Below are 27,930 nucleotides of genomic sequence, written 5' to 3'. Positions count from 1 at the left end.
CTGTGGGGAGATTAGACAATGTTGCATCATTATCCAACACTTTCCTTACTGCAAAAAGTCTCGGCTTTGGGGGAAATTTGTTTCGGAGGTCCACATCAAGCGTCTGTTGTGCAGCCTGAATTTGTTAGATGCGACAGAAGCCTATTCAAAAATACCGGTAGTATGGAAGAATGCTGGCTATGCAGGTCTCTCCCAGAGATGGTTTCCTAATTTTAAAATGGAAGCACGAAGGACCAGTTTCATAGGGAAACAAAAACATTGAGAATCTGGTTTGGGCTCCATAGTGCAATAAATCAAGAATGCCAGTTAAGCCAGAAGAGACTGTTTTCCTTATGTTCCAAAGTCTTCCAAGGGAGGATGCAACTTCAATCAGATCTGGAAAACGCCGCATAGACCTGTTCAATTTCCCTTTAGCTAAGACACACAGATGACAGAAAAATGTGGAAGGTCAAGGCCAAGCATCCCTGGAGTGCTCAAACACATATATTTCTGATCTATACCAGGGATTATACCAATACAGTTCCCCATGTCGTCCAGTAGTGAGCTATAGACTTGTAAGGTATGTGGTTACCTGCTGTCCCAACAAGTGGATGTCTCGCTCAAATGCTGTGTGCATCCTGTGGAAAGACTCTGCTGTGTTGACGTCCCGGCCCAACTCCTCCGGCAGCTCCTTGTGCTTCTCCTCAATGAGAACCAGGATCTCACCACCATCATAGAAGAACTTGTGCAGTTCATAGGAGGCAGCCAGCAGCTGTATCCTGGTATCAATCAACTCTAACAAGTCAGCCCAGCTCTCATTCAGACTGTCCTTCAACTCCGCAATCGTGGCAGCTTCCGGGTGGCCAGCATCAATCAGCTGCTCAATTATGAGATTGACACCGTCCACCCGCTCCTGCCCGATGTTTCCTGTTTCCCGGGTGAAGTCACGGAACTTATCTCGCAGTAGCTAGCCAAGAAACAAACCAGAGAGAACATGAGCATTCTAAGAGGTCTAATCTCATTTAACAATGGATGCAATGTCACTTTCTGTAGATCCAGAACCCATGTTCAGTCCCAAATTACAACATGAGACTTACTTGAAAACAAACACACACACACACACACACACAGAGAGAGAGAGAGAGAGAGAGAGAGAGAGAGAGAAAATCTGCCAATTTTCTCCTTTTTCTCTCTAGGATAACCATATGCAAAGGAGGATAGGGCTCTTTTATTTTGCATAGTGATGTAAAAGAGTGTTGTTGTTTTCAGTTGCAGGCTGTCACCCAAAATTGAAAAAGCCTACCAACATATGAAAGCTTATGCCATAAGACATTTGTTAGCCTTTAAGGTACCACAATGTTCTTTCTTGTTTTTTCTGCAGCACACTAATGTGGCTGATTTTCTGAAAACAGCTTACAACAGCCACTCTTGTCATAACACAAGCTCTCTTCAGACATTAGCCAAGTGCAGGTATGTTGGAGTGAGAGCATCATGCACTCCAGCCTGTCCCTGACTAGACATAGCAACATGGTCTGAAGGGGGCTCCTAAGCAAGTTTGCTTGAGCATGCTTACAAGTCCCCCCTGTGGCTGGGAAGCCTGAATGATCCCAAGGACAGGGAGGCTGGCAAGCATGTTCAAGGGAACACATTTGCGAGCCCAAATGTGACCTTGCTGCTCAATGTGGTAAAGTCAGGAGTAGAGGTGGCAACGTTGTCGGACACAGCGCCATGTCTCCAACACACTTTTACTTTCCTAATATTTGAAGAAAACTATAGTGATTTCTGCACTCCAAGCTGCATGTCTTTTGTTATAAAAAAAAAATAGTGCCTAAACATGTAAATACAAAAAGATATATTAAACACAGGATAATTTTAACAGGTAAAAGAAAAAAAAGAAAAAATGTGAATATGTAAATATATATGTAATCAAGAGGACAAAATAAAAAAATTGAATTATCCTTTAAATTACTAAATAGTTTGCAACAGCATATGTGGTTACTTATTTTCTTGTGCTTATTGCACCAGTACATGGCAAGATTATTCCACTTAAAAAACAATTGTTTGTTTGTGCCTTTACGCCAACTTATAACATTAGTTAACTTTGCCATGTGGGCTGATTCCCATACCCTAACAAGTCAGTCTTCCAGCATAAGAATAAATGATAACTTCCCATTGTAAACATGCAGTGGTTAAACCCTGCATACATCAGGGGTTCCCTGTATGTTAAATGCAATTGAATTGTAACACACCCTGTACCACCTAGCAGCAAGGTTTCATCTGGCCACCACATGACCATGTGCAGTCAAATAACAACACTCACCACCCATTGTCCTCATTCACATGGTACTTATACCCCTAAAGTGGAACTGGCATCTCAAAAGAGATGGGGGACTAAGACATCTGGCCACAACTGGCTGCCTAATGCACATTCTGACAGTGCTTGCTCACAGTGACATGGTCGAGGTCTTGGCCCATCTCTGGGGATGATGCCACTACATCTCTCTCTGCGATCCACTGCTCCAGGTCATCAACTTCTCGCTTCAGCTTGAAGAAGTGGCACATGTGCTCCAGCTTACGCCTGCGCTCCTCAGACTGGTCTTTCAAGCCTGCATACTGCTTGTCTACTTGCCCCTGCAGCCGGATTATCTCCTCCCTGAAAAACACCAAAGGAGGACATGCCTGAGCCATATCGCCTGCCAAAGGAGGAAAGACACAATCCAGCAGATATGCAGTGGGCTGCATTTCCGGAGAGCCAAATGACAAGATATGGGATCTATGATGGGTCAGTTGATACCACGCTCCACAGAACTTTTGAAAAATCACCTCGCTGTTCTTTTCCAAAGCTTTCAGAGACTGGGAAACAGCAGCCAGACATACTTACCCTTCCGGGTGTCCAGCAGAGAGCAGCTTCTGAGCCCAGCTAGCCAGCTGCTTGATGTTTTTCCCGTACTCTTCTATGGACCGCTGCTGGCGAAGGAGTCTCTTCAGCATCACAATGCCGCTCTCTTCATCCTAGGAAAAGAAAACCCCTCCAGTTACTGATGGCATCTTATCCTGCCCCGGAGTGGAGCCAACCCAGGAGTGGCGCATCCCATTGCACTGTGCTGCCCCATCACTGCCCCCCCCCCCCACGACCTGGGGATGTGGCAGCGGCTTCCGGCAATATTAGCACCTTTACCTTTGGCTTCTCATCAGTCCCCATATAGAGCTCCTGCTCACTTATCCAGGCCTCTGCTTCACCAGCATCCAAGTAATATCGCTGAGCCTCACTTGCTTCTTCCAGGCGCTGCAACCTCTTTGACGTTTCCTCTTGCAAAGTGCTCCAGGAATCCCTCAGCTGCTTCAGGCGCTCTTCGGTATCCCGGAAGTCTCCATCCCCCTCCGCTCCAGCCAGCATGGCCTCCCCTCTGAAAAGGACGTCCTCAATGCGTGGGGCATGGCCAGCAATTTCTTTCTGCAGCGTCTAGCAAGGGACAGGGGCACTTTTAAGGAGGTTTGGATAAGATCAAAAACCTATTTGAAGTGAGCTCTTCCCATTTACTGAGTAGTCATTAATAGAGGCTAATGACAACAACGTCTAACATGATGGCAATATTCAGGTCTTGCAGGCTGCTGCAAAGGGAAGCACTTTGGCATCTACCTGCATTCCCACCCACCCTCAGGGAACTCCTTCGGCTCAGGGCTTGCACACACACTAGGGTCTGCCTGTGTCCCCATTTATGCAGCATCGTCCACACAACATCACTCTCAAATCAAGCTGTAAGGGGAGGAGGCTTGGCAAGGGGGTGAGGCATCTGGCAGAGAGTGGTGAGTAGGCAAAGCTGGAGAGCTCCTGGTACATGCATATTTGAGAAATCCTCCCACTCCATTTGCTAACAGCTATTATACAGACACCACTGAACATTTGGATGTTTGCAGCCACAGCCAAAATCCACCCAGCCAGCCTATGTGTTCATTCCAAAATGCAATTAAATTAAATTGGGGGGGGGGGCAGAGGTGGTGGACAGACTCACCTGCATTTTCTTCGTGAGCATCTGTACTGACAGGAGGTTTGTGCCATGGTCAGTGGACTGAGCAAGGGGCAATCGCTCTTGTACCCAAAGCTGGAATACAGAAGAATTACTAAAGTGCAGGTACAGAAAAGTCAGGCTATATATGTGTACACAAGTGGGGTGGGTGGAGGATGAAGTAACACTTGTATCTTGGATCCTGAACATCCTGGAACTCAGACGTTTTGGCTCCTGAACATCGCAACCCGGAAGTGATGGTTCTGGTTTGTGAGCTTTCTTCTGGAACCTGAATGTTCAATGGGGCTTTTACATCTTCTGATTGGCTGCAGGAGCTTCCTGCAGCCAATCAGAAGCCTCAATTTGGTTTTTGAACATTTTGGAAGTTGAATGGACTTCCAGAATGGATTCCATTCGACTTCCAAGGTACAACTGTATATTACTCTGTTTATCTAACACAGACTGCCTATGTGTCTCATGGGGACCAGTTGTACTGTAACAGAGCCCCCTGCCCTCTAAATTAAAGTAATAAGGTTGACTAGAAGTCCTTCCTAATGGCACATTCAGATGATAGCTCACCAGTTCATCTTCCAGATCCCGGTCCAACTGGTATCGAGCCTTGGTTGTCTCCAGCTCCTTCCTCCTCTTATCCAATGGCTGCAGAAGATCCTGGAACCTTCTCTCAATGATCTCATGCTTGCCATCTGCTTCATGCAGTTCTCCTCTGGTTGAAGGGGCGTGAGACAGCAAGTCTTCCATCTCTTTCTTCCTCACACTTACTTGCTCATCTAGTCGCTGAAATTAGAAAGCCTCTATTAACTCAGCCAGCTTGTCAAAATTTATATTTTTTGGCCATAGGCTTTGGGCTTGGTGACATATTTACAAATTTCCAGCCTGACTTTCCTTTCCCATTTCATTTCCTAGAAAAACAAGGACACCCTTTTTATTCACACCTGAGACTGGAGAGACTTGAAGAGAACCATCATGGAAACAGTAATTGAGGAGGGTTGGGCCTTTTTTTGTGAGGGGTAAGAAAATGGTGGTCTCAGCAAAAAATGGAGAGCCCCTGTTCTGATGGCAAAGGTGAAAGAATACACTGGAATCAGGGTGAAAATGGATTATTGGAGTATCTAAGGTATTTCCAGGCACACGTCCTAAGCTCTGTGTCTGAGTGCTGGTTGGTTTGGTGTGTTTTTTGCCCTGGAGCTTACCCCACGAAAACCCACTCTTTAGCACTCAGTTGGAACAAATGTCAAGTCAGGCTTTCGTGGATTGCTGTTTGCTCCAAATGAACTTTAAAGAGGTGTTTTAACAAGGAAAGTTCTGGAGCAAAAAAAGGGGGCAGTTCAAAAGCTGGTCACAGCCCTGCCGCACCCCCTAGTGGGGGCAGGGGGATTGTTAACAGATAACTACCCCCACACCTGCCGCCTAGCAGCAAGGCTTTGCACTGACTTTCCAGATCCCCCCCTCTCCCCCTTGGCATTGACTCCTCTCTCCACCCCGGAAGTGGTATTTGACTAAGTTTTTATCAGACTAGACCCACTGAAAATAATGTACCTAATTTAGTCATGTTCATTAATCGGCGAATGCCACCCCCTGTGACTTACTTTCAGGTTCTTCAGTAGGATGTTGACACTGGTGAGATCTTTCCCTTGGGCATCAGATTTCAGCTGTTCTTCCATCTCACTAATCCATGCATCAAGGTCAGCACAGCTCTGTGCATAAAGGTCAGAGCGGTTGGCATCAAACAGGTGTTGAGCCTTCTCATCTGTGGTTGCTTGCAGCTTGTCCCAAAGCTGGTGCAGCTCCACTAGCCTCTGGCAAACAATGTGTTCGTACTGGGGCTTCTGCTCTGCTAGCTTCTGTCCTTCCTGGAGAGAGGGGATGGGGGGAAGACATGTAAGCACTTGTCAGAGCAAAGGACTGGCTAAGAGGAAGACCATCTATTTCTCATCAAGAAAATACAGAGTAAGAAATACAGGGTTGGAAGGAGATGGGTCTTTGTAGTCAGCTGCATGCAATGCTCCAAGTGGTTGCAGGCAACACAACATCAGCTGGTGGCTGGATGAGGACAGGATAATGCTCCGAAATATCAGGAGTCACTAAGGTACAGAGACAATGGGAGAAAATAGCTGGGAGAGATGTCACACTACTCCAAGTCTTGCAAGAACTTACCTCATCTACATTCTCTAGCCATCCTTGGTTAGAAGCAAGTTCTGCCATGAAAGACTGGTGCTTCAACCATTTGCTGTGCAGGTTCCGGGCTTCGTCATAGGATATGTCTTGCGCTGTGAGCATCTTCTCATCAATCCAGGTAGTAAGCTGCAAACAAAGTAAGTTAATTACTGCAAAGGAAGGTTATAGACTTTTGTCAAACTCCCTTAACATTTTGCTAGTACTCGAAGCTAAGTGATAAATGCGGGTAAAATAATTAGCTAAACAAACTCAAGACTGTTTTGCTCATATTGTTACTTAATTCTCTCTCCACCCACCCATTTTATTTCAGACACTTTTTAATGACTGATTGTGCTTCTCTGAAGTACTTGGAAGCATAGGGCTGAGATAGGGAATTTCTTTTTCCTGCTCCAGAGGCTAGGACCTGAAACAATGGATTCAAGTTACAAGAAAAGAGTTTCTGACTAAACATCAGGAATAACTTTTTGACAGCTGAAAGGTGCAGTGAGAAGTATTTACTGCTGGCATAATCCAAAGTTATAACCACCATTTGGAGAAGAAGGATAAATTAGGATGCACCTTAGATTAGTGGTAGCAGGCAGGAGTAGCAGGCCTGGCATCCTTACCTCCTGGCAATTCTGTAGGAAGTTCCGCAGCTCATGATTGTCCTTCAGCAGCACCAAGGCCTCTTGAGATTTTGCAATGTTTCTATTGTACCTAGAAACAGCAACAGTGCCATTGTTAAATGGCTATTATTTATTCAATTTATATCCTGCCCTTCCTCCCAATTGTCCGATAGCTTAGCTCAGAGGTTTTCAACCTTTTTGAGTCCACAGCTCCCTTAACCAACTACATTCTTTCTGCAGCAACCTTGTGGGGCTCAGGAGCCCAGTTATGTCACCCCTTGCCTGCGGAGCTGGCAGCCTCTCTCCCTTTTTCAAACACCCTCCCTTGTGGAGTGTTCCCTCAACCTCCTCTCCTCTCCCCTTCCTTGGTAGTCCTCTGGGCAGCTGCTGATGCCTTCCCTGGTCTCTGAGTCCCCACCCCAATGGAGGTGCCTCCCAGAGGCGCCATTCACCTGCAGAGCTTATACCCAGGGCTGTTGCAACCGTTGGGAGGCAGAGACGTGAGAGGGCATCAGAGGAGGGAGGGAAGGAAAGAGGGGCAGAGGCCAATGTTGCCTGTGGCATCCCTGACCATTATTCAAGACACCCCAGGGGGCCACAGTGAAAACCACTGGCTAGTATCATAACACATTGGTCCCAGCAACCCAGAGAACCCTGCTACATTTGTCTGTATGTGTGTAAAGCAGCTGCGCACTGTAGATTTCCAATGACAGCCCTTTAGGGAAGGGCTGTAGCTCAGTGGTAGAACCAGCTGCTTTGTATGCAAAAGGTCTCAGGTGTAACCCCTGACATCTCCCCAGGTAGGGCTGGAGGAGACTCCCTGCCTGAAGCCCTGGAGAGCCACTGCCAGTCAGCATAGTCAAAACTGAGCTAGATGAGCTGCTTCCTAAACTCCTGAATCATTTCATATCTCAAGCACAGAGGCAGGAAATAAGAATCACTTATCAATGGGGCTCAAGCCTTGTATGTGGTCAAAAAGAGAATGCTGCTATGTAGGCTAGAAATGGGACAGCTCGGTCGACAGAGCATGAGACACTTAATCTTAGGGTCATGGGTTTGAGCCCCACATTGGGGGAAATATTCCTGCATTCCCGGGGGTTGGACTAGATGACCCTTGGGTCCCTTTCCAACTCTTCAATTCTATGATTCTATACAGTAATCACTGCAAGGTAAACAGGGCACAGCACAATAGAGAAACCAGGTATATAATATATATTATATAAATTATTATATAAATAATAATTAAAAAATTGTCCAGTAGCATCTTAGAGACCAACTGTTTGTTCTTGGTATAAGCTTTTGTGTGCATGCACACTTCTTCAGATACACTGAAACAGAAGTCACCAGACCCTTATATATAGTGGGAGGGTAGAGTGGGGGTTTTTTTCAGGAGGGTAGTAGGAGATGGGTGATTGACTCAATGGGTATGGTAAATCTGTTGACGACCGTTCGACTGCAATTAGTCCTACAGGAAAAAGTAAGGGATAGTATGTGGATGATTAGCATATGTAATGAGACAGGAATCCAATATCTCTATTAAGTCCAGGTCTCTCCATAATTTTCAGTTTAGTGATACAGTTTAGTTGTAATTCAGCAACTTTTCAGTGTATCTGAAGCAGTGTGCATGCACACAAAAGCTTATACCAAGAACAACCTTAGTTGGTCTCTAAGGTGCTACTGGACAATTTTTTTATTTTTACTTTTTTGTATCTTGTAATGTAAGCAATAGTCCTGAGCTGTCCCGTTGAAACTATTCTACGGAAATTACGGTACCTTTCTTGAATCAGCTGCACTTTCTCCTTGATTTTATCAGAGTAAATATTTCCTTCAGCCACCAGCTTGTTCCCACTGGCCACCAGCCCAGTAATTTTTTCCTCGTTTGCTTCCATAGTAGCAAGGAAATCTTCAAATTTTCGGATAGAAGCCTCTGATGCTTCCAAGGTGTCCGGGGGCTCAATGTGAGCCAGAGTGTATTCCTAAAGCAGATATTGTGGAAGAAAACAAGTCAATTACTCAGAAAAACAGCACAGGAAGTTAAAAAACAACAACTCTCTTCTGCAAGGCCTAAAGCAAATTCTAGTCCACAACAGTCTGCATGTTTGTTTGGCACAGTGCAGCCATCATATGCATGTCAGCTAAAGCGAAAGCACTTGAAATGCCTGCATAAAATAGAGCCCAGCTTTTGCAAACTGCTTCTATCAACTTGCCGCTAAGCACAGGATTCGGCTTTCAGCATGCATCACGAAGACTTGTTTCTCCAATATTTCTCAATATGTGCTGAAATGCAGCTCCTGTACAGGAGAGGGTGCACAGCATGGGCAGGATTTTTTTGTGGCTGCCACATGCCAGCTGACAAGCTTTGTAAGACATCCAAGTGCTCAGATGGCAAATTCCACTACTGCTTCTCTGTAGAGCGCAACACTTATGACACTCAAGCACCAGGATGCAATCTTGAGACACTGATGTAACATACATAAAAGTTATAAGATGCATGTTCCCTGCTGCCATACCTGATTAGTAAGAATGATTTCCACTTGCTTTGCATCTTTAAGAAATTCCTGGAAGCCAAGACACTTGTTGAGGAATTTCTCCCTGCTATCCCACATTTTACATAAGGCATTCCAGCCTGTATCCATGCCCTGAAGCCGCTGCTCTAGCTGCTGATACTCGACATCTGTCTGTCCTTGGGTCACTCTGTTTCCTATCTGCTTGACACTGTGGTAATCATCTTTGTGTTGATCAATTTCTTCCTTAATGGCAGCATGCTGCTGCAGGAGGTGCTCAGCTTCTACCAGTGAGTTGGGCACCTCTTCTGAAGCAACAGCTTTTTGGGCCTTGAAGAGCCATGCCTGGAAGTCATCTAAGTCCTGCAAGAATTTGTGCAGCTTGCTGGCTTCTCCGAGAGAGGCCTCCTGGCTCTGCAACGTATTCTGCAAGTCCAGCCAGACTCCAGTGACAGCTGTCATTCGACTGTAGATGTCGTCAGCTAGGTCAGGGTGCTCTTCGGCTAGCCGGTGTGCTTCCTGCTGCAGGGACGCAAGCCGGGCTTGGATAGCCGCTAGGTCACGCTCAATGCCATATAACTTCCTCTGCATGGCAATCATGCCTGCCAGGTTTTTGCCAAGGTCCTGCGTAGATTCGATGACACTGGTTTTTTCCAGGATCCATTTCCTTGTCTCCTCGCAATCCACACAGTAATTGTGGAGGCTAAGGGCAAAGTCCACAGCTTTCCGTCTCTGAGCTACCATCTCCTGGAAGACTTTCCATCTAAAAGAAGCAGAGCAAAATGAATGAATGAAAGAATCATTGCATTGAATGCAGCAGAGATCCTTTCTTTAGGTCCTTCTTTTTCATGCATCTGCTTTGGTCCTTTTAAGGGGAACTTACCTGGCATTCAGACGCTGCTGACACTGCCTCACACTCACACTGCGTGGATGCCCACTTTCTATTAATCCAAAGGCAGCTTGATTGACCCCTTCAATCTGAGAAGCCAGGTTGTTCATTTCTTGCTCCAGAATATCAAACCTGAAATCAAGATCAGTTAATTAATTGAAAACTCAACATTTCCCAAAGATGCACAGTGCATAACTTCTAAAGTCCTACTTTGAATGTGTTGTCTTGATCCTATTCCTCCAAAACCCAATTTGAATTATCAGGTCTCATGCCACATTCAGAAAACACCTAAACTCAGGTATTGGTAGGTCACCAGGGGAATGGAAATCCAGAGTAAAAAGCCTCTCCCCATGCTCTTGTGGCCCTGAGTCTTGCATACATGGTCATTTTGCTTCCAGTCTGTCTTCATATAGTACAGTATTGCAATACAGGAAGACAATGGAGGAGGTTCAGGCTGCTAAGGACTAGGCCTGACACACTGAACCTTGAATTAAGCCCTTCATCTGCACTTTAGTGCTATATTTTTGAGGTCATTTCATGCATAAGAAATCATGTTTGCCAGGGTAATGTGTAGTTCTTTACAAAGTGGACTGTAACCCACAAAAACGTGTTCCACAATTACTGTAGATCCTGCAGTTGCTCCTTAATTGTCCCAGTTAATGTATGAAGCACTCCCTCCACACTCTTAACTTGTTTAGTTTGAGACAAATGTTCCAAACATCGAACATACACTGCCCAGGGAACAACCTCAGACATTTACCTGTGTTGCACGACATCCAGGTCCTCCAAGGTATCAGGAATCTCCATTTGTTCCAACCACTTCTCCTTCTCACTCATCCAAAGCTCACATGCATCTGTCTCACTGAAAACTTTGTAGAGATCCAAGGCATCCTGCAGCTTCTGCCTACGCAGATCTGCTAGGGACACAACTTCATTGTACATTGCCTGGATGGCCTTCAGTCTGTTCTCAAATCCTGGATCATCCCGAAACTCCGTGGGGAAGTTCTGCGCTTGCCTGTTCAGGTTGTACATGACTCTCTTGTTGTCTGCTACATCGTCTAAAAGGTCCCTGTGCTTTTTAACAAGGGCTAGAGTAGAATATTCATCATGCCCCACATCCTCACTCGACACCAGACGATGGGCATCTTGCAGCCAGGCCATCAAGTCATCCGCATCAACCTGGAACTGGAAGAAGCTCTCAGCATCCTGCAAGTTTTTCTTGTGGAAAGCTGCCAGTTCCTGCAGCTGGGCCCAGAGGGCTTTCACTTCCTCAATCCTTCTGCGGATTTTAAGTGCACCAAAATGATTCTGAGCAATCATAGCTTCTCCCTCTTTGATGGTGTGCTGCAGGTGGGTTTCCTGAACGCGCAGCTCATCCTCGAAAGCCTTGTGTTTCCTCTGCAAGATGAGAACGCTGGTCAGGTCTTTCCCATAATCCAGGGAGGAATAGATCTGATCTTTCTCTTTGATCCAGCTCTCAGCTTCATCCAGTTCCCAAAAGAACTTCCAAAGGCGCTTGGACTGCTCCAGGCGAGCTTTCCTTTCCGCAGCCAAAGCCATCAGCTCTCGATGGCACAGCTGCAGGTGGTTCACCCGATCCTGTATCACCTTTGGGTCACAAGGCCGATAACCTGTACAAGCATGTGTGGACAGAAAGCTACTATCAGCAGACATGCACGATGCATTTTCCTTTAAGTCAGAAAGGGAAAAGGCACAACATCTATAAGGCACTTTCAGGTGGTTTTTTTAAAAAATGCTAGGGACCAGCCCACCTAACAGGTGGTTAAGTAGCTGTGACATGAAAACAGACAGCTATGGGGGGATAGCTATAGTTGTGCTTTCAATTTGTTCATTGATTCTGACAAAAAAGCAAAAGCAGAGATATGTGCTTTGCAGAGCTTCAGAAGGACAATGGACACCATCCCAAAAATTAAAAGGAAACAGAAAATGGAACTGTTGCTTGAAATGGTGGAGTACAGGTCTGAGTGGAGAAAGTGGCTCCGATGGAATTTGCTACTGAAATTTATTTTAAAAGGTTACATGAGTGCTTGCAAGCTTTAGATGCACAGTGGACAGACTCTAAATAGTTTAAAGTGGACTTTTAAAAAATGGCACATAGACCTAGAGTGTAGGAACTATGTCATTTTTCATTAATGGCACTCAACAAACAGAGACAGATGAATTTATCAGTTTTGGTTTCTCTCAGTTTTTCATTTTTTCCCTTCTAAGTTCAGTTCTACAAATTTCCAAACACTTTGTGGAAAACTCATCAGCATTTTAGTGCGAATTTCTCCTAACATATAACATATTTGCTTATTGTGCACATATTTACAAAGCCATGTTCCCTAATAAAATGCATTTTTGTATGTTATTTTCACCAATAAATGCATTTTTGTGCACGTTTTGCCCTAGTGCATGCATTTTTTTAAAAAAAACACCCTTTTTTTACAAAGTACTTGGCTGAAGAACTGCCTTGCAAAATTGGGAAAAGTTAGAATTCTAAAGGATGGCTACATTTCAACCAGTAGAGGTGAGAATTGCATTTCTGCCACACACAATACATTGACATTCACATCCTGAGTAAATGTAATATTCCCTACAGAGAAGCACATCTTTTGAGGGAAGACAATGGGACGCAGTACAACAAATGAGCAACAACTGTGCAATTCTTGCACTGAAAATCATTATCTGGAAAAGCCTCCAATATCAGCCAGACTCCACCTCCCAATCCTTCTTTCTACTATCGCATCAGCTAGGCCCAAGAGGTAGCCGCCTGAAACCCCAGGACCCAGCAGTTTTCAAGGCAACAAGTGCTATAGATTCTAGCTGAACTTAAAGGCCCTATTTATGAATTAATTTGTGCACCTTGGACCCGTTTTACTATGAATTCAGTCAATTTAAGGTGGAACAGGAGATGGCTGGGATAGCTGCACCGGCAGAGTATGAGACTCATAATCTCAGGGTCGCTGGTTTGAGCCCCACGTTGGGCAAAAGACTCCCGCATTGCAGGGGGTTGGACAAGACAAGCCCTTCCAACTCTATGATTCTAAGAGGACAGAGGCATTTTCCTTAAACTATTTTTTAAAAGGAAGAGGCAAGGATACACATGGTCTCCCCTCACTCCTTCCCCTTTTATACTTAGGGCTTCTCAACTCAGAAATTATCATTCATCATTCACTCACTCACTCACTCACTCATGGAAGTCATGAAATTCTTCTTGGAAAACAAACACCTACCATCTCCGTTGGCAAATCTAAGGGCAGCTGCACTGACATCACGAACCTTCTCAGCCTGGATGACCATGTCCGCCTCCATCAGTTTATGCTTCTGAAGAAGGTATTCCACTTCCAACAGGTGCTTCCCAAATTCAGGAGACAGGAGTTTAGCCTGCAGAAGCACAAAGGAAGAATGTACCTTTTTCTCTGCCTCTGCTAGGGGCAGGCTACACATTATGTACAGCCACATGTAGTGCAGCCTGATGGCGATTGTTATTTTGAGAAAAGCAGCTTCAGAATGAATTGATTCTGAGCAGAAAAGTAGCAGAAATAAAGCTTAATCCTTTTCCTGCCTGCCATTTCTTCATTCCAAATTACCACACACAGCTTGCCTCCCTAGGGTTTATAATGCTGCATTTTGAACCCGGAGGTGTGTGTGTGCAGGGGGGAGTCACTTGGGAAGATGATCTGTCTTGGGGAAATGGCAGGCAATGGGAGCACAGGATGAGCCTCCACCTCAATTTGCTGGCTTCTTTCTATCAACCTGCAGTATTCCACCCAAGCCCTTCCTTACTTTCATCTCATCTATCCAGTCAATACTGTGCAGCATGTCTTGGAACAGCTGCTGCAGCTTAAGGTTCATCTCCAGCCGCCGCCGCCGGGCCTGCAGCAACTCCAGCAGGTACTCCCAGAGCCGCAGGATGTTGTCCTTGCGAGCATTGATGCGCTTGATGTCGTGGTAATTCTCCATCTCCAGTTCCTTGGCCACCTCCTCTATGGCCTGGACCCGTTCCTTGTAGGCTGCTGTATCGGTTTCAATGGCTTCATGCTTCTTCTTTGCTGCCTCCACAGCTGGCAAGTCATTTCCAAAGTTATCCTGCCCAAATTAAATTCGCCTTTGGTTAGCAACTGTGTGGTGGCACGTTGCCTTTTCTTGTGCATGCTATAGAGCAGAGGGTGATGGGGAAGGGGGGGCATGTGCCAAATTCCCCAGAAGGGACCTGGGTACCATTTTAAGCTGGTGCCAACAGAGTGCTTGTGTCCCCCCAACATCCCCTGCTGTTTCTGATGCCACCAGGCAGATCAGAGACTGGAGCCAGCACAATCCCTGAAGCCACACATTACCTGTGCAACAAGGCGCTGGTTCTCATTAAGCCACGTCTCCCGCATTGCTGCCTTGCGATCAAAGCGCCGGGCGAGCTGCTCCAGCTTCTCCTGCCTAATAAGCTCGTTTCTCAGCGCCAGCTCCCGTTCATGCTCCGCCTTCTCCAGCTTCTCCCAGGCCTGTGCAAATGTGTGCACACAGGAGAACGAGAATTCAGTATGCAGGTACAGAATATACAATCAAGAAGCCACAGCAATTCCTATGTAATGCCGCGTGGCACATTCTACAAAGCATTCCATTCTTATACGGGCTGCGCTAACCAACCTCACATCAGCAAAATGTTGCTTGGCCAGATAAAGAGCTATTGTTCCTCCTTGTATTTTTCTCTAAGGGATTGTTCTCACAACACTTTTCTTGTATATGCAAGTAGCCCTGTTTTTTCCAGGCACCTGCTCATGTGAACACACACACACACACACAGTGTGGCGAACTGAACAATAACAGATACTAGTTGGTAACAACTCCTATGGTCCCAGCAAAACTCCCCAACCCCCAAAACCCCACGACACTCATGGAAAGTGCTGCAGACTATATATGTGAAAATTGTCCATGTGATTGTCCATGTGAGCATTTATTCAGTGTTGCTAGAATGAATAGGAAAAGTATTGTACAAAGCAGATCTAAGGTACTTGATGGGAAACATATTCAGCTTGTGGTGTGGGGTCACATCCAGCTGTCCCTGTAGCTTCCTCCTTGGTTTCCACATTAGCTGCTGATCACCTCTCTAATCTTGCTGTATCATTTTTTTTACGATGCAGTAGCAGGGATTGAACCATGGATGTTATGAGTGCAAATTATGTGCCCTGTTACTAACCTAAGGGCCTTTCCCAACCAGCTAAATTAATTAAACAAGAATTTTTTAAAATTCTAGAAGAAAAGTCCTAACACTGAAATTCTCAATATATCACATTTCTGTTAACCATTTTAAGGGACTGCATTAGGTACCCTGTTGATGTCAGACACTAATTTTCCTTCGTGAGGCGTATACACTTTCTGATTATTGGCTCGCATTCTTGACTGGATGGTAAACAGCAAGACTTCCAGGTTCCCCTTCTCCTGAAACCTGCCCAAGAACACAGCAAAAATGAGAAAACATACTTTTAGGTGAAGAAGACACAATGAGCAACACAAGCAATGTCTATTAGCGTCGCTGAAATACAGTGTGTTCTGAGCTCAGGCCATAGAAGCTTAATGGCAAAAAGCAGTGAAATAAACTAATCATCTATCCAGAAGTCTAACTTATCAGCGTTTAGGGCAGTTATTGCAATTTGCATGCAGATAAATAATAAATAAAAACAAATTAAAAAGAATGATAGTGACAAAAGTTCTTTTAAAAAACTGGAACACAAACACCTTATAGCTATTTGGGGTTGATTCAAACCTACACATATGCAATAGCATCTTTGGGATTGTAGCCTCTAAAACATAACACCAGCACTACGTGGTATCTTTTTCAAGCTACCATCAAGTTGTCATCTTTATGTTTAGAAACCCTTGGTTAACAGTTATAGAAGGGGGGGTCATTTTTCCTTTTCCTCTCTTTGAAACTCAAGGTCAGGGGATCGCTAGGCATTCACAAAGCAACATTTGCCAAATTCCTCCAGTTTGAAAGAAGAAGGAAGGCAGCAGAACTGCACCAAAAGAACCCACTGAAACTGCATTTTATTTTGGCATCGTAACAAAATGCAATTCAGGGTACATCAACTGCCTTGTTCCCCTTCAGCTTGGCTCCTCACTGTTATTTGTTACAGTATCATTATCATCATCACGATGTCCCAATCTGCACAGAAAGCCTCGGATCACAACCAAATGAGTCACAATGCAGATGGGCACAGTTTAAGCTACTGGGGGGGGGGAATGGTAAACATCAGCAAAAAGCAGGGGGGGGGGCATCCTCCTTCCAGTTGACAGGTGCTTACTTGGGCGGTTTTTCCACTGTGCGGTATGTACTGAAGGACTGGAGCTGCTGCTGCACGCCTGCCAGAGAATTAGCAAACTTGCGGCTGTTGAGAATGGTAATGGTCTGTTCTATCCACGTCAGCAGGTCTGAAGCCAGTCCACTGTACCTATCGATCATTTTCTCAGTCTCCATCGCGTGGTCCATTACCTGAGGAAAGGAATAAACAAAGTGTTGCTCCCCTGGCACCTGCTGCTCGAGGAAATATGTCAAGCCCGTTGTCAACCTACAGATCCTGCATATGGAAATCTTCTGCACTGTCAACAAGCCTGACGTTAGAAATTCTGGGCTGCATGGCAGGCTGGAAGTCTCAGGCCTGTCAGGGAAGATTAACAAGAACCACCTGTCCAGCTGTAAAAGGAAGTGTGAGAATAGCAAGATGCCACCAAATGTTAAGGCAGAGGAACTAAAACTGAGTTATCACACACAAACTTCTTAATAACCATACTACTCCCTTATGAAGGCTCCTGGGGTTTGAGGGCGGGGCAAGGCATATGGGAAAAGCCACTCCCTGGTAGTTAACAGAGAGTCTCTCACCCCTCACAGTTAATTTTCTGTCAGAAGTTTCCACAACCTCTGGCAGTTAGGGCCTAACCAAGATACTAACAGAACCAAGGTGGGTCTATATATGATGATAGGGGCTACCTCAGTTCTCAGTGAATCAGCTGCATTCTGGGAATCAAAGAGTAAAGGGGAATGGGGTATTCTTTATACATTTGTTTTTAAATTGTTGTTGTTGTTTAGTCATTTAGTCATGTCCGACTCTTCGTGACCCCATGGACCAGAGCACGGCAGGCACTCCTGTCTTCCACTGCCTCCTGCAGTTTGGTCAAACTCATGTTGGTAGTTTCGAGAACACTATCCAACTATCCAACCATCTCGTCCTCTGTTGTCCCCTTCTCCTTGGGCCCTCCATCTTTCCCAACATCAGGGTCTTTTCCAGGGAGTCTTCTCTTCTCATGAGGTGGCCAAAGTATTGGAGCCTCAGCTTCACGATCTGTCCTTCCAGTGAGCACTCAGGGCTGATTTTCTTAAGAATGGATAGGTTTGATCTTCTTGCAGTCCATGGGACTCTCAAGAGTCTCCTCCAGCACCATAATTCAAAAGCATCAATTCTTCGGCGATCAGCCTTCTTTATGATTTTTAAATTATTGTAATGCTTTTATGTATTTAATGGATTTTTAAGTAGTTTAGAGACATTTTTGTGGAAAGGGATGGCTATGTCAAATAAACAATAATACAATATTGTTCGTATTCAGTAATAACAAGTTCAAACTAGAATAGCTGCAAAGAAGAGCTATTAAATGGACTAGACTATATGTAAAGAAAGCCAGCCTAGCAGAAGAGGAGGTTGAGAGGCGGCAGGGCTGCCATTGCAGCAAATTACTGGCCTTTGTTGCTTATCAGTGATTATGGCTTAGTAGGGAAGTAGTAAAGAAACTGTTTTCTGTGGGCGGAAAGGGGACTTGCCTGCTGTACGGTGGTATTATGTGACCATGCCCTTACCTTTCCAACTCTCTTCCCCTCCACAGCAAGCACCTTCATCTTGGAGAAGTAGTGGTAGAAAGCAACTACGTAGGTGATGATAGATTTCTCATCCGGGTTCTCCGTGAAGACATCTGAATAGAAAACAGAATGTCAAGAGAGCTCTACACTGTGCCCAAGAGCTTTGGTTTCCAATTTGTAGCAGAACACCACAATGTAGCAGAACGAGACACCTCACCGCCCAGCCAACCTCAGATAAGAAAACAATGGAATGTGTGGGAGGAAAGATAGAGGCATAATAACTTGTTTTCCTAAATGGAATAATGCATGTAGCAGCCCTGACTCTCTAATAAACAAACAAAAGCAAAACAATTACAACCTCAACTGTACTGAATTCCATGGGGAAGATATGCGATATGTCGAAAGGAAAGAGGTATGTGCCTTCTAACAGTACGACAACTTACTGAGGAGCAGGAACACTTCCCACAATTTCTAGGGGTAAGTGTGTCATCTAAACTGGATCATGGGGTTCAGCACCACTGCATTCTGACTTCAAGAAAGCCCTGCTTGGTAATTAATTAGCTGACTTACTGCTGGGCACAAACTCCCTCTCACCTAACCAGGCATGGTGAACTATAGGCCCTGCAAGCAATTTTTAGCACCCTTCTCTACACCCACAAGAAGTTGCTGGTGTAAAAAAAAGGGGGGGAGGAAAAGATTTCATGCACCACCAGCATTGGGAGAACTCTAGAAAGAAGTGAGAGCAACCCGATCCTGTGCCTCCTGTGCATTCAGGTGATGACCAATACCTGAGAATCACTGTAGTATCTGCCATGTCATTACAGCCCAACACACAGCAAGTGGATGGAGCTGAGCTGGTGTGCACTGTCACCCCCCACCCCTTGAAAGCAACACAGCACACTCAGATACACACACCTCGCTCTTCACAGCAAGAGAACTCCACAGCCTACTCAGATTGCAACTGAGCTGACACTCAGCTTCATTGCTCCCACTCCACTTCTGTCACTTGATAGACCGTCTGGACCAGTCCCAGGAAGATCTTCGCTTCTTCCCCTTCCCACCCACCCACCCATCTCCTGGCTACACAGGGGGGACATTTTCCCCAATTCTTTATTACAAAGTATTTTTTTAAAAACACACACACAACAACAACAAAAACACTGCCCATCCTTGTAGGAGAAACTTATTGTGAAAGAATTTTACATTGCGTGCCCAGCCGCAGAGTCCCCCCATCCGGCACGCCTAACTGCTAAGGAGAGAAAATGAATGGACACAACAACGGTCTGGGATTTAATATGGATGGAACTTTATTGAATTCAGACGCCTTGGCATAGGCATTGGGCGTGTATCCCTCTCAACCCCCACACTGGGGAACTGAAGCATTACAGGGTCTATTCGGGGGTGGATCCATTGCAAAACGCAGGTTTACGTGGATGGCCCCCCCAACGCCGAGGGAAGCTCTATGGCCCACTGGCCCTATGCAACTGGCTCTTTGGACAGAGACTTCCCTCCAGACCCCTCTAATGGGGTATCCTGTTATAGCCGCTGCAGAGAACCACTTCACCACCGCCCAATTGGATGAAGACTATAGGATTCCGACCAAGGCCTAAACCGCCAAAGTTGTGACTAGTGCTAAGGGGATGTTTTTTTTTTTTAATGCACTCCACAGCTGTCAAACCAGGAGGAATCTGTGGTCCTCTCTGCTGTTGGGACTACAACTCCCATCACTCCTAACCATTAGCTATGCTGGCTTTACAGAAAAACATTCATGGAGCACAACTGGAGGAATGACTTCCACCAAGAACTTTTTCATACTGCATGCAGCATGGCTGATTTGTGTCTATGTGCAGGGCTTAAATTTTGGACTTTATAGCTTTCCTTTCGGTTCAGACTGAATGTGGCTCATAAATAAAAATATAGGAAAGGAGGAAAACAACCTGAACAACAAAACACACATAACACATCATAATAAAACCCATGCTCAGGAACAGCAGACTAAAAATACAGCATCAAAGGCTCTGATTAAAAAATGCATGCACAAGAATACAGAAAGATTTAGAATCAAGGAATCATGGAGTTGGGAGGGACCGCGAGGGTTGTTTAGTCCACTCCTCTGCAAGGCAGGAGTCTTTGGACCAACATGGGACTTGAACTATGACACTGAGATGAGGAGTCCCATGCTCTGCTGACTGAGCTCTCCCTGTAACTCCCTTTCATTTCAGAGCAAAGCAGCAACAGAAAAGCCTTCTGGTGGATTGTGCTGTGAGAGAGCCTACTGCTGCAAAAAACCCTCAGAGCTTTGCATTCACCTTTATGTATACATAACTTCATGATATTCTATAGTCAGACATTCTGCAGCCAATTCAGAGGCTTCCTCAGGTGAACCACCATTTCCTCAGCACTTACGGACACTTCTTCTGTATAATTCTCATCTGCCTCGTCAGCTCAATTCTCAATTTAAAAAGGGCAGGCACAGAGCCAAACAAACTCACCTTCTGGGTCAAGAAGCTGGGTGATGCCAAGTTGCCGTTCCGCCACAATGAAAGCATGCTCCAAGTTGTGCCTGGCATTCGAGTGCTTCAGCTTTTCAAAGTCAATCAAGTCAGGCCTAAAAATTAAGAGGACAGTGGGAAAGTTAAAGCACACAGTATGGTAGGCCAACTTGACCATGCAAAAGGAAGTGAAAGCTAAGTTTACCAGTGAGGCCTGCAACAAAATGCTTCGGCATCTCTGTCAGTGAGATACTCCATTCTGTTCCTCCTCACACACAATATCTCCCTCCTCCCCAACATTCAGAGTTATATTCAACTAACTTTTATTCAGAATAGACCCATGGGAATTCATGGCCACAAATAACCTAGGACTTTTCATTTCAATGGGTCTACTCTGAGTAAAAAGTTGGTTGAATGCAAGTCTCTTTCAGCATTCCACGACTGCTGGGCATGCTCAGTCCTCATTGGCCTCGTTCTTTTGTGTTCATGGATCATGACGTTTTGGACACATAAGAAATGCCACTCACCTCTAAATAGCAAGAATGATAACTGAGACTTATAGCAGACTAGTGGAGGAAAGGAGGCAGAGTTCATAGAGCAAAGATGAGGCCAAATGTGTGCACATACACTCATCATTACTAGGCTAGCTCAGACACACCAGCAAAACATTCAGGTGTCCATCAACCCACTGCACTTAAGCTCTCTGAAGGGCTTGTCCCCAGTCCTTACCTGTGCTTGTGAATAAGGGCATTGAATGCCAAGCCATCCTTCCAGCTGGATGTAAAATTGGTGACATTAACATGGGGATAGCTGCATTACAAAGGGAAATAGCAGGGAAGACAAAAGGATTTATAATTCAGTCCAAGAGTTTACAAAACGGTAATCCAATTACAGACATTATTTTATATGAGGAAAAGCTTTTCTCTAAAAGAGAAAACAACCAATGCACAATTCGATTGGCACAAGTTACATTTTCGAGCCACAGCTTGTACTTTGGAAAACACCAGAATTAACTTTTAATTAAAAGGCAGATGTGGGAAATGCTAACAGGCACAGTTTGCATTTCAAAGTGCAGGTGCTGCTCCATAAAAAGAAGGATGTTTGGTCTGGATGGACAATTCTGATCATCCAGGTTTGGGGTAGCCAACATGGTTACCTTCGGATGTTGCTGGACTCCAGTTCCCATCAGCACCAGTTAGCATGGCCAATGGTCAGGTATGATGGGAGTTGTAGTCCAACAACTTCTGGAAGGCACCATGTTGGTAGCTCCTGAATTCTGCTCTAAGACCAGCAAAGACCAATTAGCATTCCATGGGATGGACAAGCTCAGCCTTCCTTAACCTGGTGCCTTCTACTTGCTTTTTAGCCCCAACCAACACAGCTAGGGATAACGGGAGTTGTAGCTCAGAATATCTGAAGGTTGGGGGAATGCTGACTGTGGCCCACAGGCTGTTTCCATCCTTTCTAGCTATTTCCTTCTATGCACTCCAAAAATGCACAAATATATATGCTCCATTAATCATACTGGAAGCAGATTTCCCATTTTAAAACAATATAATAATGAAGAGGGGCTACTTCTGCAATTGATTCTCCTCACTGTGAAAACAGAAATGTTCTGGTTCCTAGTTTCATCTGCACTGAGACAGTCATGTCAAGGTCAACATATCATGGGATGCTTGGGCTTTTTGCACCCTCCTGAAGTAGATTTTCAAGCACATAAAGTGATAAATAAAAAAGCCCTATAGAGAGTTCTCCATGCATTATCAGTCTACCCATAAATGACTCAGTTCATGGCACTTGAAACAAGACGTCACCAAATGCAGTGGCTACATTACAGACAGAGCTGGAAGAACAGGCCCCCAGAGATGCCCTGCCTGGGATTCTTGCTCCCCTCCACTGCGAGAATTTGTACACCCACCAAAGTGCAATGTTGGAAGACACTTTAAATATTTTCAACTTGTCCCAAACATAGGACAATCCAAAAGAGATTCCTTCAAAAATATAAGGAATCAATTACCAGGCCTAAGCCTTCATGAAAAGCGAAAGATACCAGGGTAATGGTGGTGGAGGGGAGGGAAACTGTGCTTGGATTCTTTACAGAGAACGGGGCCGTTGTGGCACAAAGGAGAATATTATGAGGATAATTATAAAAACAGTCACATGTCCCATTTTAAAACAACCTTATGACACAGCCCTGAAAGATCTCTGTCCTTTGTGGTATACTTTGATGGAGAGATTTAGTTATATCATTGGTAAGAACTGAGTAGGAACATGGCCCAACATCATGATCCCATCCAGGTTTCCCTAGCTGGTTCTGCAGGCTTAAGTCAACTGGTTACAGTGCATTCACTGAGTTGGAAAGATTAGCAGTCATCATACCCAGCAGTTTTCATTTGACACCAGAGCAACAATGCATCCTTCGCGGAACGGGTTTCCCGGCCTTCTTGAGTCTGAACAATGATGTCCTGGATCTAAATTGAAATAAAAAATATTCCACTCTAAAGGCCTATCACCACAGATGCTTTGTGTATTAGTATGTGCATCTCAGGTTCTTAGCACACACAACTTAGCAAAGGTAACAGTCCTTTCACATCATTACAACATGGGGAAGGGGGAATCTGCTGAATTTGCACAGTAAATGGATTATGATGCCTCTTCTATTGAACAATATTGCCATTCCAAAGTGTACTTTGCACAGCACCATTTCCACTCCACCTTGAACACTATTATTTGTTCCAGGGACTCCCCCTTATTACCTTTTCTTGACCACCCTGCTTTCCGCTTTCAAGATACATATGCTCCATATCAGGGGTGGAAGTAAACAGGGTTGTACAAAATTAGAGATTTAATGACTAGAGGGAGCCCTATACAAGGAATGTCTTACATGACAAGTTTCAGGGTGTTAAACACTCCTGGCTTAAGTCATTAGAGATTAGGACATTCCTTAAAAGGTTTTTCAAGGAAGTGACTAGTCTGTGCTTCACCACGGTTTTTGAACATTCTGCTTCGTACTCAGATGGTTCGGTTTCTTTTATTTATAAACTGCTGATTGACTGCAAGATGGGAAATGCAGATGGATTGCGCTAGGCATGAGAATACAACCTAGGCACAACACTATATAAAGACCCCTGGAGTAAAATATGGGCAAAGCCTCCTATAAAGACCACTTTGGCCAAAGTCCAGGAGGCAATACTGAAGGTAGTGCTCTGCTGGCACTGGACTCTGGTCAAGCTCTCTCGCATCACCTTTGCTACTTCATCCCAATATTGGTGGGACCGCAAAAAGAGAGGGAGCTTTATACATTTAGGGTGGGAGTGTGACGAGCTTCTTGGCAAAACATTTCTGATGTCGTTTCCAAAATTATTAGTCAACCTCTGAATCCAAGCCCAGCTTTGGCCCTTCTGTCACTAAGACACTGATCTAGACCCTACCCTTATTCATAAGGATCTAACCGCCATGCTGTCTACTGCTGCCCATTTAGAGATCACTTCCCGCTAAAAAGACTCCAAGGGACCATGTCTGACAGGATGGCAAGGGGAAGTTCAGGATCTGGCTGTTTCTGCACATCTAACACATCACATAAGGGTGGTTAGATTATCCACCACCGCAAACTAAAGTTAAATTCTCAAAATTATTTATAACGTAAAGTTGAAAATCCAATATGAATGTTATAATACAATGTAAAACTGTAAGACAGGCACCTATTTCAGGGCGCCTATTTCTGGTAATACACCTAAAGAAGAAGAAAAAACCCACCCTACCTTCAGTCACTGGTCTCCCAGTGATTCAGGCTGCAATCCTATGTAGCCCCAATGAACACAGTGAGACTTACTTCTGAGTAAACATGCATAGGTTTGCACTGAACGAGTTGCAAACATACCAAACATTTCATTCTTCTCCTGACATCTTATTTGCAGCTTTAAAAAAAAAAGATGGATTCTCAGCTAGGGTGTTATTAACATTGCTAAGTATAAACTGCCGCATGTCGGCTTTTGTGCTGGACAGTGCAGAAAGGCACAGTCTTGCTCCAAAAAGGCTTACACTTGAACTGCTTTGAAAACCACCAGCATCCTTTCATATCACAATGGGTCAGATTAGTACAACCAAAAAGGGATTAGCTGCTGCCCACAGCAGCAGTTGTATGTGTAACTTGTTTGCACAAGCCCCAGAACAAATAGACATGATCCAGCCTAAAATGACACCTGAGAGCAATTCTAGCACACATACTCAGATTATGGGACAGCCTTATCTCTGGCACAATGGTCGATGCAGCAGAAGTTACAATACTATGGAAGCAACATTTCATCCTTGAAGAAATTGTCATTGAGAGTTGCACTGAAACCTTCCAGTGGAGCTTGGGGAAACCATAAACAGGGCTTTTGACAGTGATGGGGATGCTGCTTTTATAAGAAAGAGAGAGAGAAATTTCATGCTTTGGGAGCTCAAGAGTTCAGGAGTATGCTTGCTCTTCCTTCCTCCAAGCCTCACAGCAGACTTTCCCAAGATCTCCCTGTTTCTTTCTCTGCTTTCTTTATGTCCTTTAGCGGCGTGAAAAGTCAAAGAATGCTAATGGCTACAATTCAACGGAGCAACATTTATTAACATACAATAAAAGACATGGCTTCATCCATTCTATAAAAACTCTAAGCTGGCAACTTGCTCCAGCCTGGAAGAATTACTTCTCAGCATATGACAAACATAGGGTTGGCATATGTCTGGAATTTCCTGGACATTCCTAGAATACAGTCCGGGGAAATCCGAACGTATGGCAACCAATGTCAGCAGTGTTGTTTTTGCCGATTTCCCTTAAAAATAGCTCAGAAACATCATTTATTTTATTTATTTTATTGAAAAAATTCATCAACTTTGGGCAAAACTAAAAAAACCTTTCCATCCAGATTTTCACTTTCTGAAATATTGCAACCCTAGACAAGCAAGAGTGTGGATATGAAAACCCCAAATAGTAATCTGCCAACAGGTATAAACCCTAGTTTATTGCTGCTGTCAGAACATGATATCCTACTGATAACCTCCTCTTTGTCTTTTTGTGGGGATCTGGCCTAGCACTCACCTGGAAGCGCAGGATGATTGTCCAGATAAGGCCCAGCACCAGACGGTGATTGCCATCAACAATGTCGTGAGAGCCCATGTTCTCCAGGTGTACCCGTTGCTCCTTGAGAAACTGCAGGGCCTTGTCCACATTCTCCAGGCAGTGGATCCGCATGCGCCCCTTGGTGGGTTTGGGCTATGAAGTGAAGAAAAGGTGGTATTTAGACTTCTAAGAGTGTTCGGCCATCACCCAATTCCCTCAGGGGAGAACACCCACATTGCATCTACTCTCTTTTAAGAAACAAATTCTAATTCTTGCAATAGCAAAAGGGGATCTCCTCAATAGCACAGACTCTAAACCTTTGCTAAAATAATGACAAATGGAAGGTTTCCAAATACGCAGAACATACATACATTTCAGCTACTTATTACAAAGTTGCCTACTAATTCTTCTCACCTACTTAAACGTGCAGCCTACTTTCTGTTCTCAAAAGCAAAAAATGCAAAACATAGTATGTGTATATGATATCTGATATCATACAACCATGGAACCAGAACAAAGCTCACTTTTGTGAGACCCAGTCCACAACACCAAAGCACAATCTTCCATTTATCTTGTTCTTCAATGGTCATCTTATCTCATCTAGATTACAATGTGCCATGTGCTGAAAGGAGAAGATGAAGGACAGCATGCAAGGGATGGCTGTTGAAAAACAGCCTGCATTAGAGTAACTTTATAGGTTAAACTAATTCCAAAATCGGAAACACAAAATGGCTTCCCGGTACCAATATATGCTGTGAAAAACCTGTATCCACAATCATTACTCCTGATGCTCTACACACAATTTGCACCTTGTTTTCTATGCAGAAAAATAATTTTGTAATCTGAGAAGTATACTTAGGAAGAGCATGATTATTTTCCTTAGGGCAAGAATTCATGTATCTTATGCACTGTTAGTTCCATAGAAGAGCGAAAGTAAGAGAGAATTCTACCAGCAGCTCTCCAGAAAGAACCTCCAGCAGTTTGATTAACATCCTTCCATCTCTGAGGTCCATGTAGAGATCAGAAATGCGACAGGTCACACGTGCCAGGTGGGAATTCACCCATTTGGTGAAGGTTTTCTTCTGCACGGCTTCCCGCTCATCTGAAAGCAAGAGAAGACTATCTTAGTCACTGAACTCAAACACTCATAATAAAAATGCACACCCACATGAATTCTGTAAAACTGCTGCACAGGTGCAAATTCTGGTATGCGGTGGGAAATTTTGTATTCTGAAAATCTCAATGATTTGTTTTTGTTTTAAAACTAGTCAGCTTCTAGGCCTTATAGCATCCAGGGAAAGTTTAAATGTTTGGACAGTATTTGGTAAGATCCCCAAAGCCAGACAGGAGCTTTGTAAAGGTCAGAATTTAGTGCCCTGCACAGTTCCTTGTACCTCTAACTATTATTCTCTAGCACTCAGGTTCCAAAGCCCAACTACCACTACTCTCCAGAATACCATTCTGGAATTACAACATTTCAGCAGGCAGCTACTGGACATGCACTTATTGGAAACAAAGCAGTATGGCTGCCCTGGGGGTTTGCCCACACTGGAGTCTACTCTGTGACAGCAGTTGTGTGCATTTCCATTTAATTTGTGTGGTGCATGTGACCCTCAAGGGTCCACTGTGTCACAGGGCCATAAAGCCTTGAACTGGGAATCACATTGGCTGAGGCTGAGTGAATCAAGACTGCATGTGCTGACGAATCAGAACCACCTTAAGGCACAGTAGAGAACAAGGCTCTGAAAAACTGGCAAATGTGACTTTCAGGCAGTATGAAGCTCTGGATTGGCCAGCCCTGATATGAATATTAGGATTTCAGTATTAGGATATTGAACTTTGGTCCTTGCTTGATCAGTAGTACAGTATTTTTTGCCTCCTGCCCTTCACACGAAAGATCTTTGAAGCTTAAAAAGACACTGCAGTAAGAACAAAAGCTGTTTAAGATATGTTCCTGAACTTGGCTTCTTGACTATTATACCTTTATAGACTTCTTGAAGCTCAGTTACTCAGATCAATTAAAGAGAGAGTCTGAATTTGTTCTGAGAACTTTTTATTAGGTGCAGCATGTCCACAATTTGACACTTACTCTGATGCTAATTGCATTTCCCAGGACCAGAAAACTAAATGAATAATACACAACTCATCTAATTACATCATCACTGTAATTTAATTTAAACTATCCTAGCCTTTCCTCTCACTCTGCCTCCCCCTCCTTTGTGTAAAGCGAGGAATGGAAGGCAAGAACCAGCCATGGAGGAGAAAGAAGCTAAGGTGCACTCCCATTTTAAAATCAGGCAGCTTTTCAAAAGCTAGCTACTGG

At 44.5% G+C, this 27,930-nt stretch overlaps 1 protein-coding gene across 9 annotated transcripts in view; it reads right to left on the bottom strand.

Moving 5' to 3' along the window:
* The window catches only part of SPTB (spectrin beta, erythrocytic), a 94,652-nt gene that overhangs the window by 25,076 nt on the left and 41,646 nt on the right, over positions 1-27,930 (bottom strand). For all 9 annotated transcript variants that reach the window (XM_082214695.1, XM_082214691.1, XM_082214693.1 and 6 more), the window contains 24 exons: positions 26,558-26,709; positions 25,587-25,760; positions 22,895-22,986; positions 21,245-21,325; positions 20,516-20,631; positions 18,024-18,136; positions 16,480-16,667; positions 15,506-15,623; positions 14,521-14,679; positions 13,970-14,272; positions 13,417-13,567; positions 10,941-11,811; positions 10,175-10,312; positions 9,298-10,054; positions 8,561-8,763; positions 6,788-6,878; positions 6,162-6,308; positions 5,594-5,857; positions 4,566-4,781; positions 3,993-4,082; positions 3,158-3,442; positions 2,861-2,991; positions 2,428-2,632; positions 572-946 (listed from right to left, as the gene is read on the bottom strand). In XM_082214695.1, the coding sequence (XP_082070821.1) occupies positions 572-946; positions 2,428-2,632; positions 2,861-2,991; positions 3,158-3,442; positions 3,993-4,082; positions 4,566-4,781; positions 5,594-5,857; positions 6,162-6,308; positions 6,788-6,878; positions 8,561-8,763; positions 9,298-10,054; positions 10,175-10,312; positions 10,941-11,811; positions 13,417-13,567; positions 13,970-14,272; positions 14,521-14,679; positions 15,506-15,623; positions 16,480-16,667; positions 18,024-18,136; positions 20,516-20,631; positions 21,245-21,325; positions 22,895-22,986; positions 25,587-25,760; positions 26,558-26,709 (5,420 nt within the window). The remainder of the gene's footprint in view (positions 1-571; positions 947-2,427; positions 2,633-2,860; positions 2,992-3,157; positions 3,443-3,992; positions 4,083-4,565; positions 4,782-5,593; positions 5,858-6,161; positions 6,309-6,787; positions 6,879-8,560; positions 8,764-9,297; positions 10,055-10,174; positions 10,313-10,940; positions 11,812-13,416; positions 13,568-13,969; positions 14,273-14,520; positions 14,680-15,505; positions 15,624-16,479; positions 16,668-18,023; positions 18,137-20,515; positions 20,632-21,244; positions 21,326-22,894; positions 22,987-25,586; positions 25,761-26,557; positions 26,710-27,930) is intronic.

This window comes from Podarcis vaucheri, assembly GCF_965113315.1.
Source record: "Podarcis vaucheri genome assembly, chromosome: 1".
In the NCBI taxonomy this organism is placed as follows: Eukaryota; Metazoa; Chordata; class Lepidosauria; order Squamata; family Lacertidae; genus Podarcis; species Podarcis vaucheri.
Note: the sequence above shows the minus strand (reverse complement) of the source record. Positions and strands in the feature narration are given on the sequence as shown.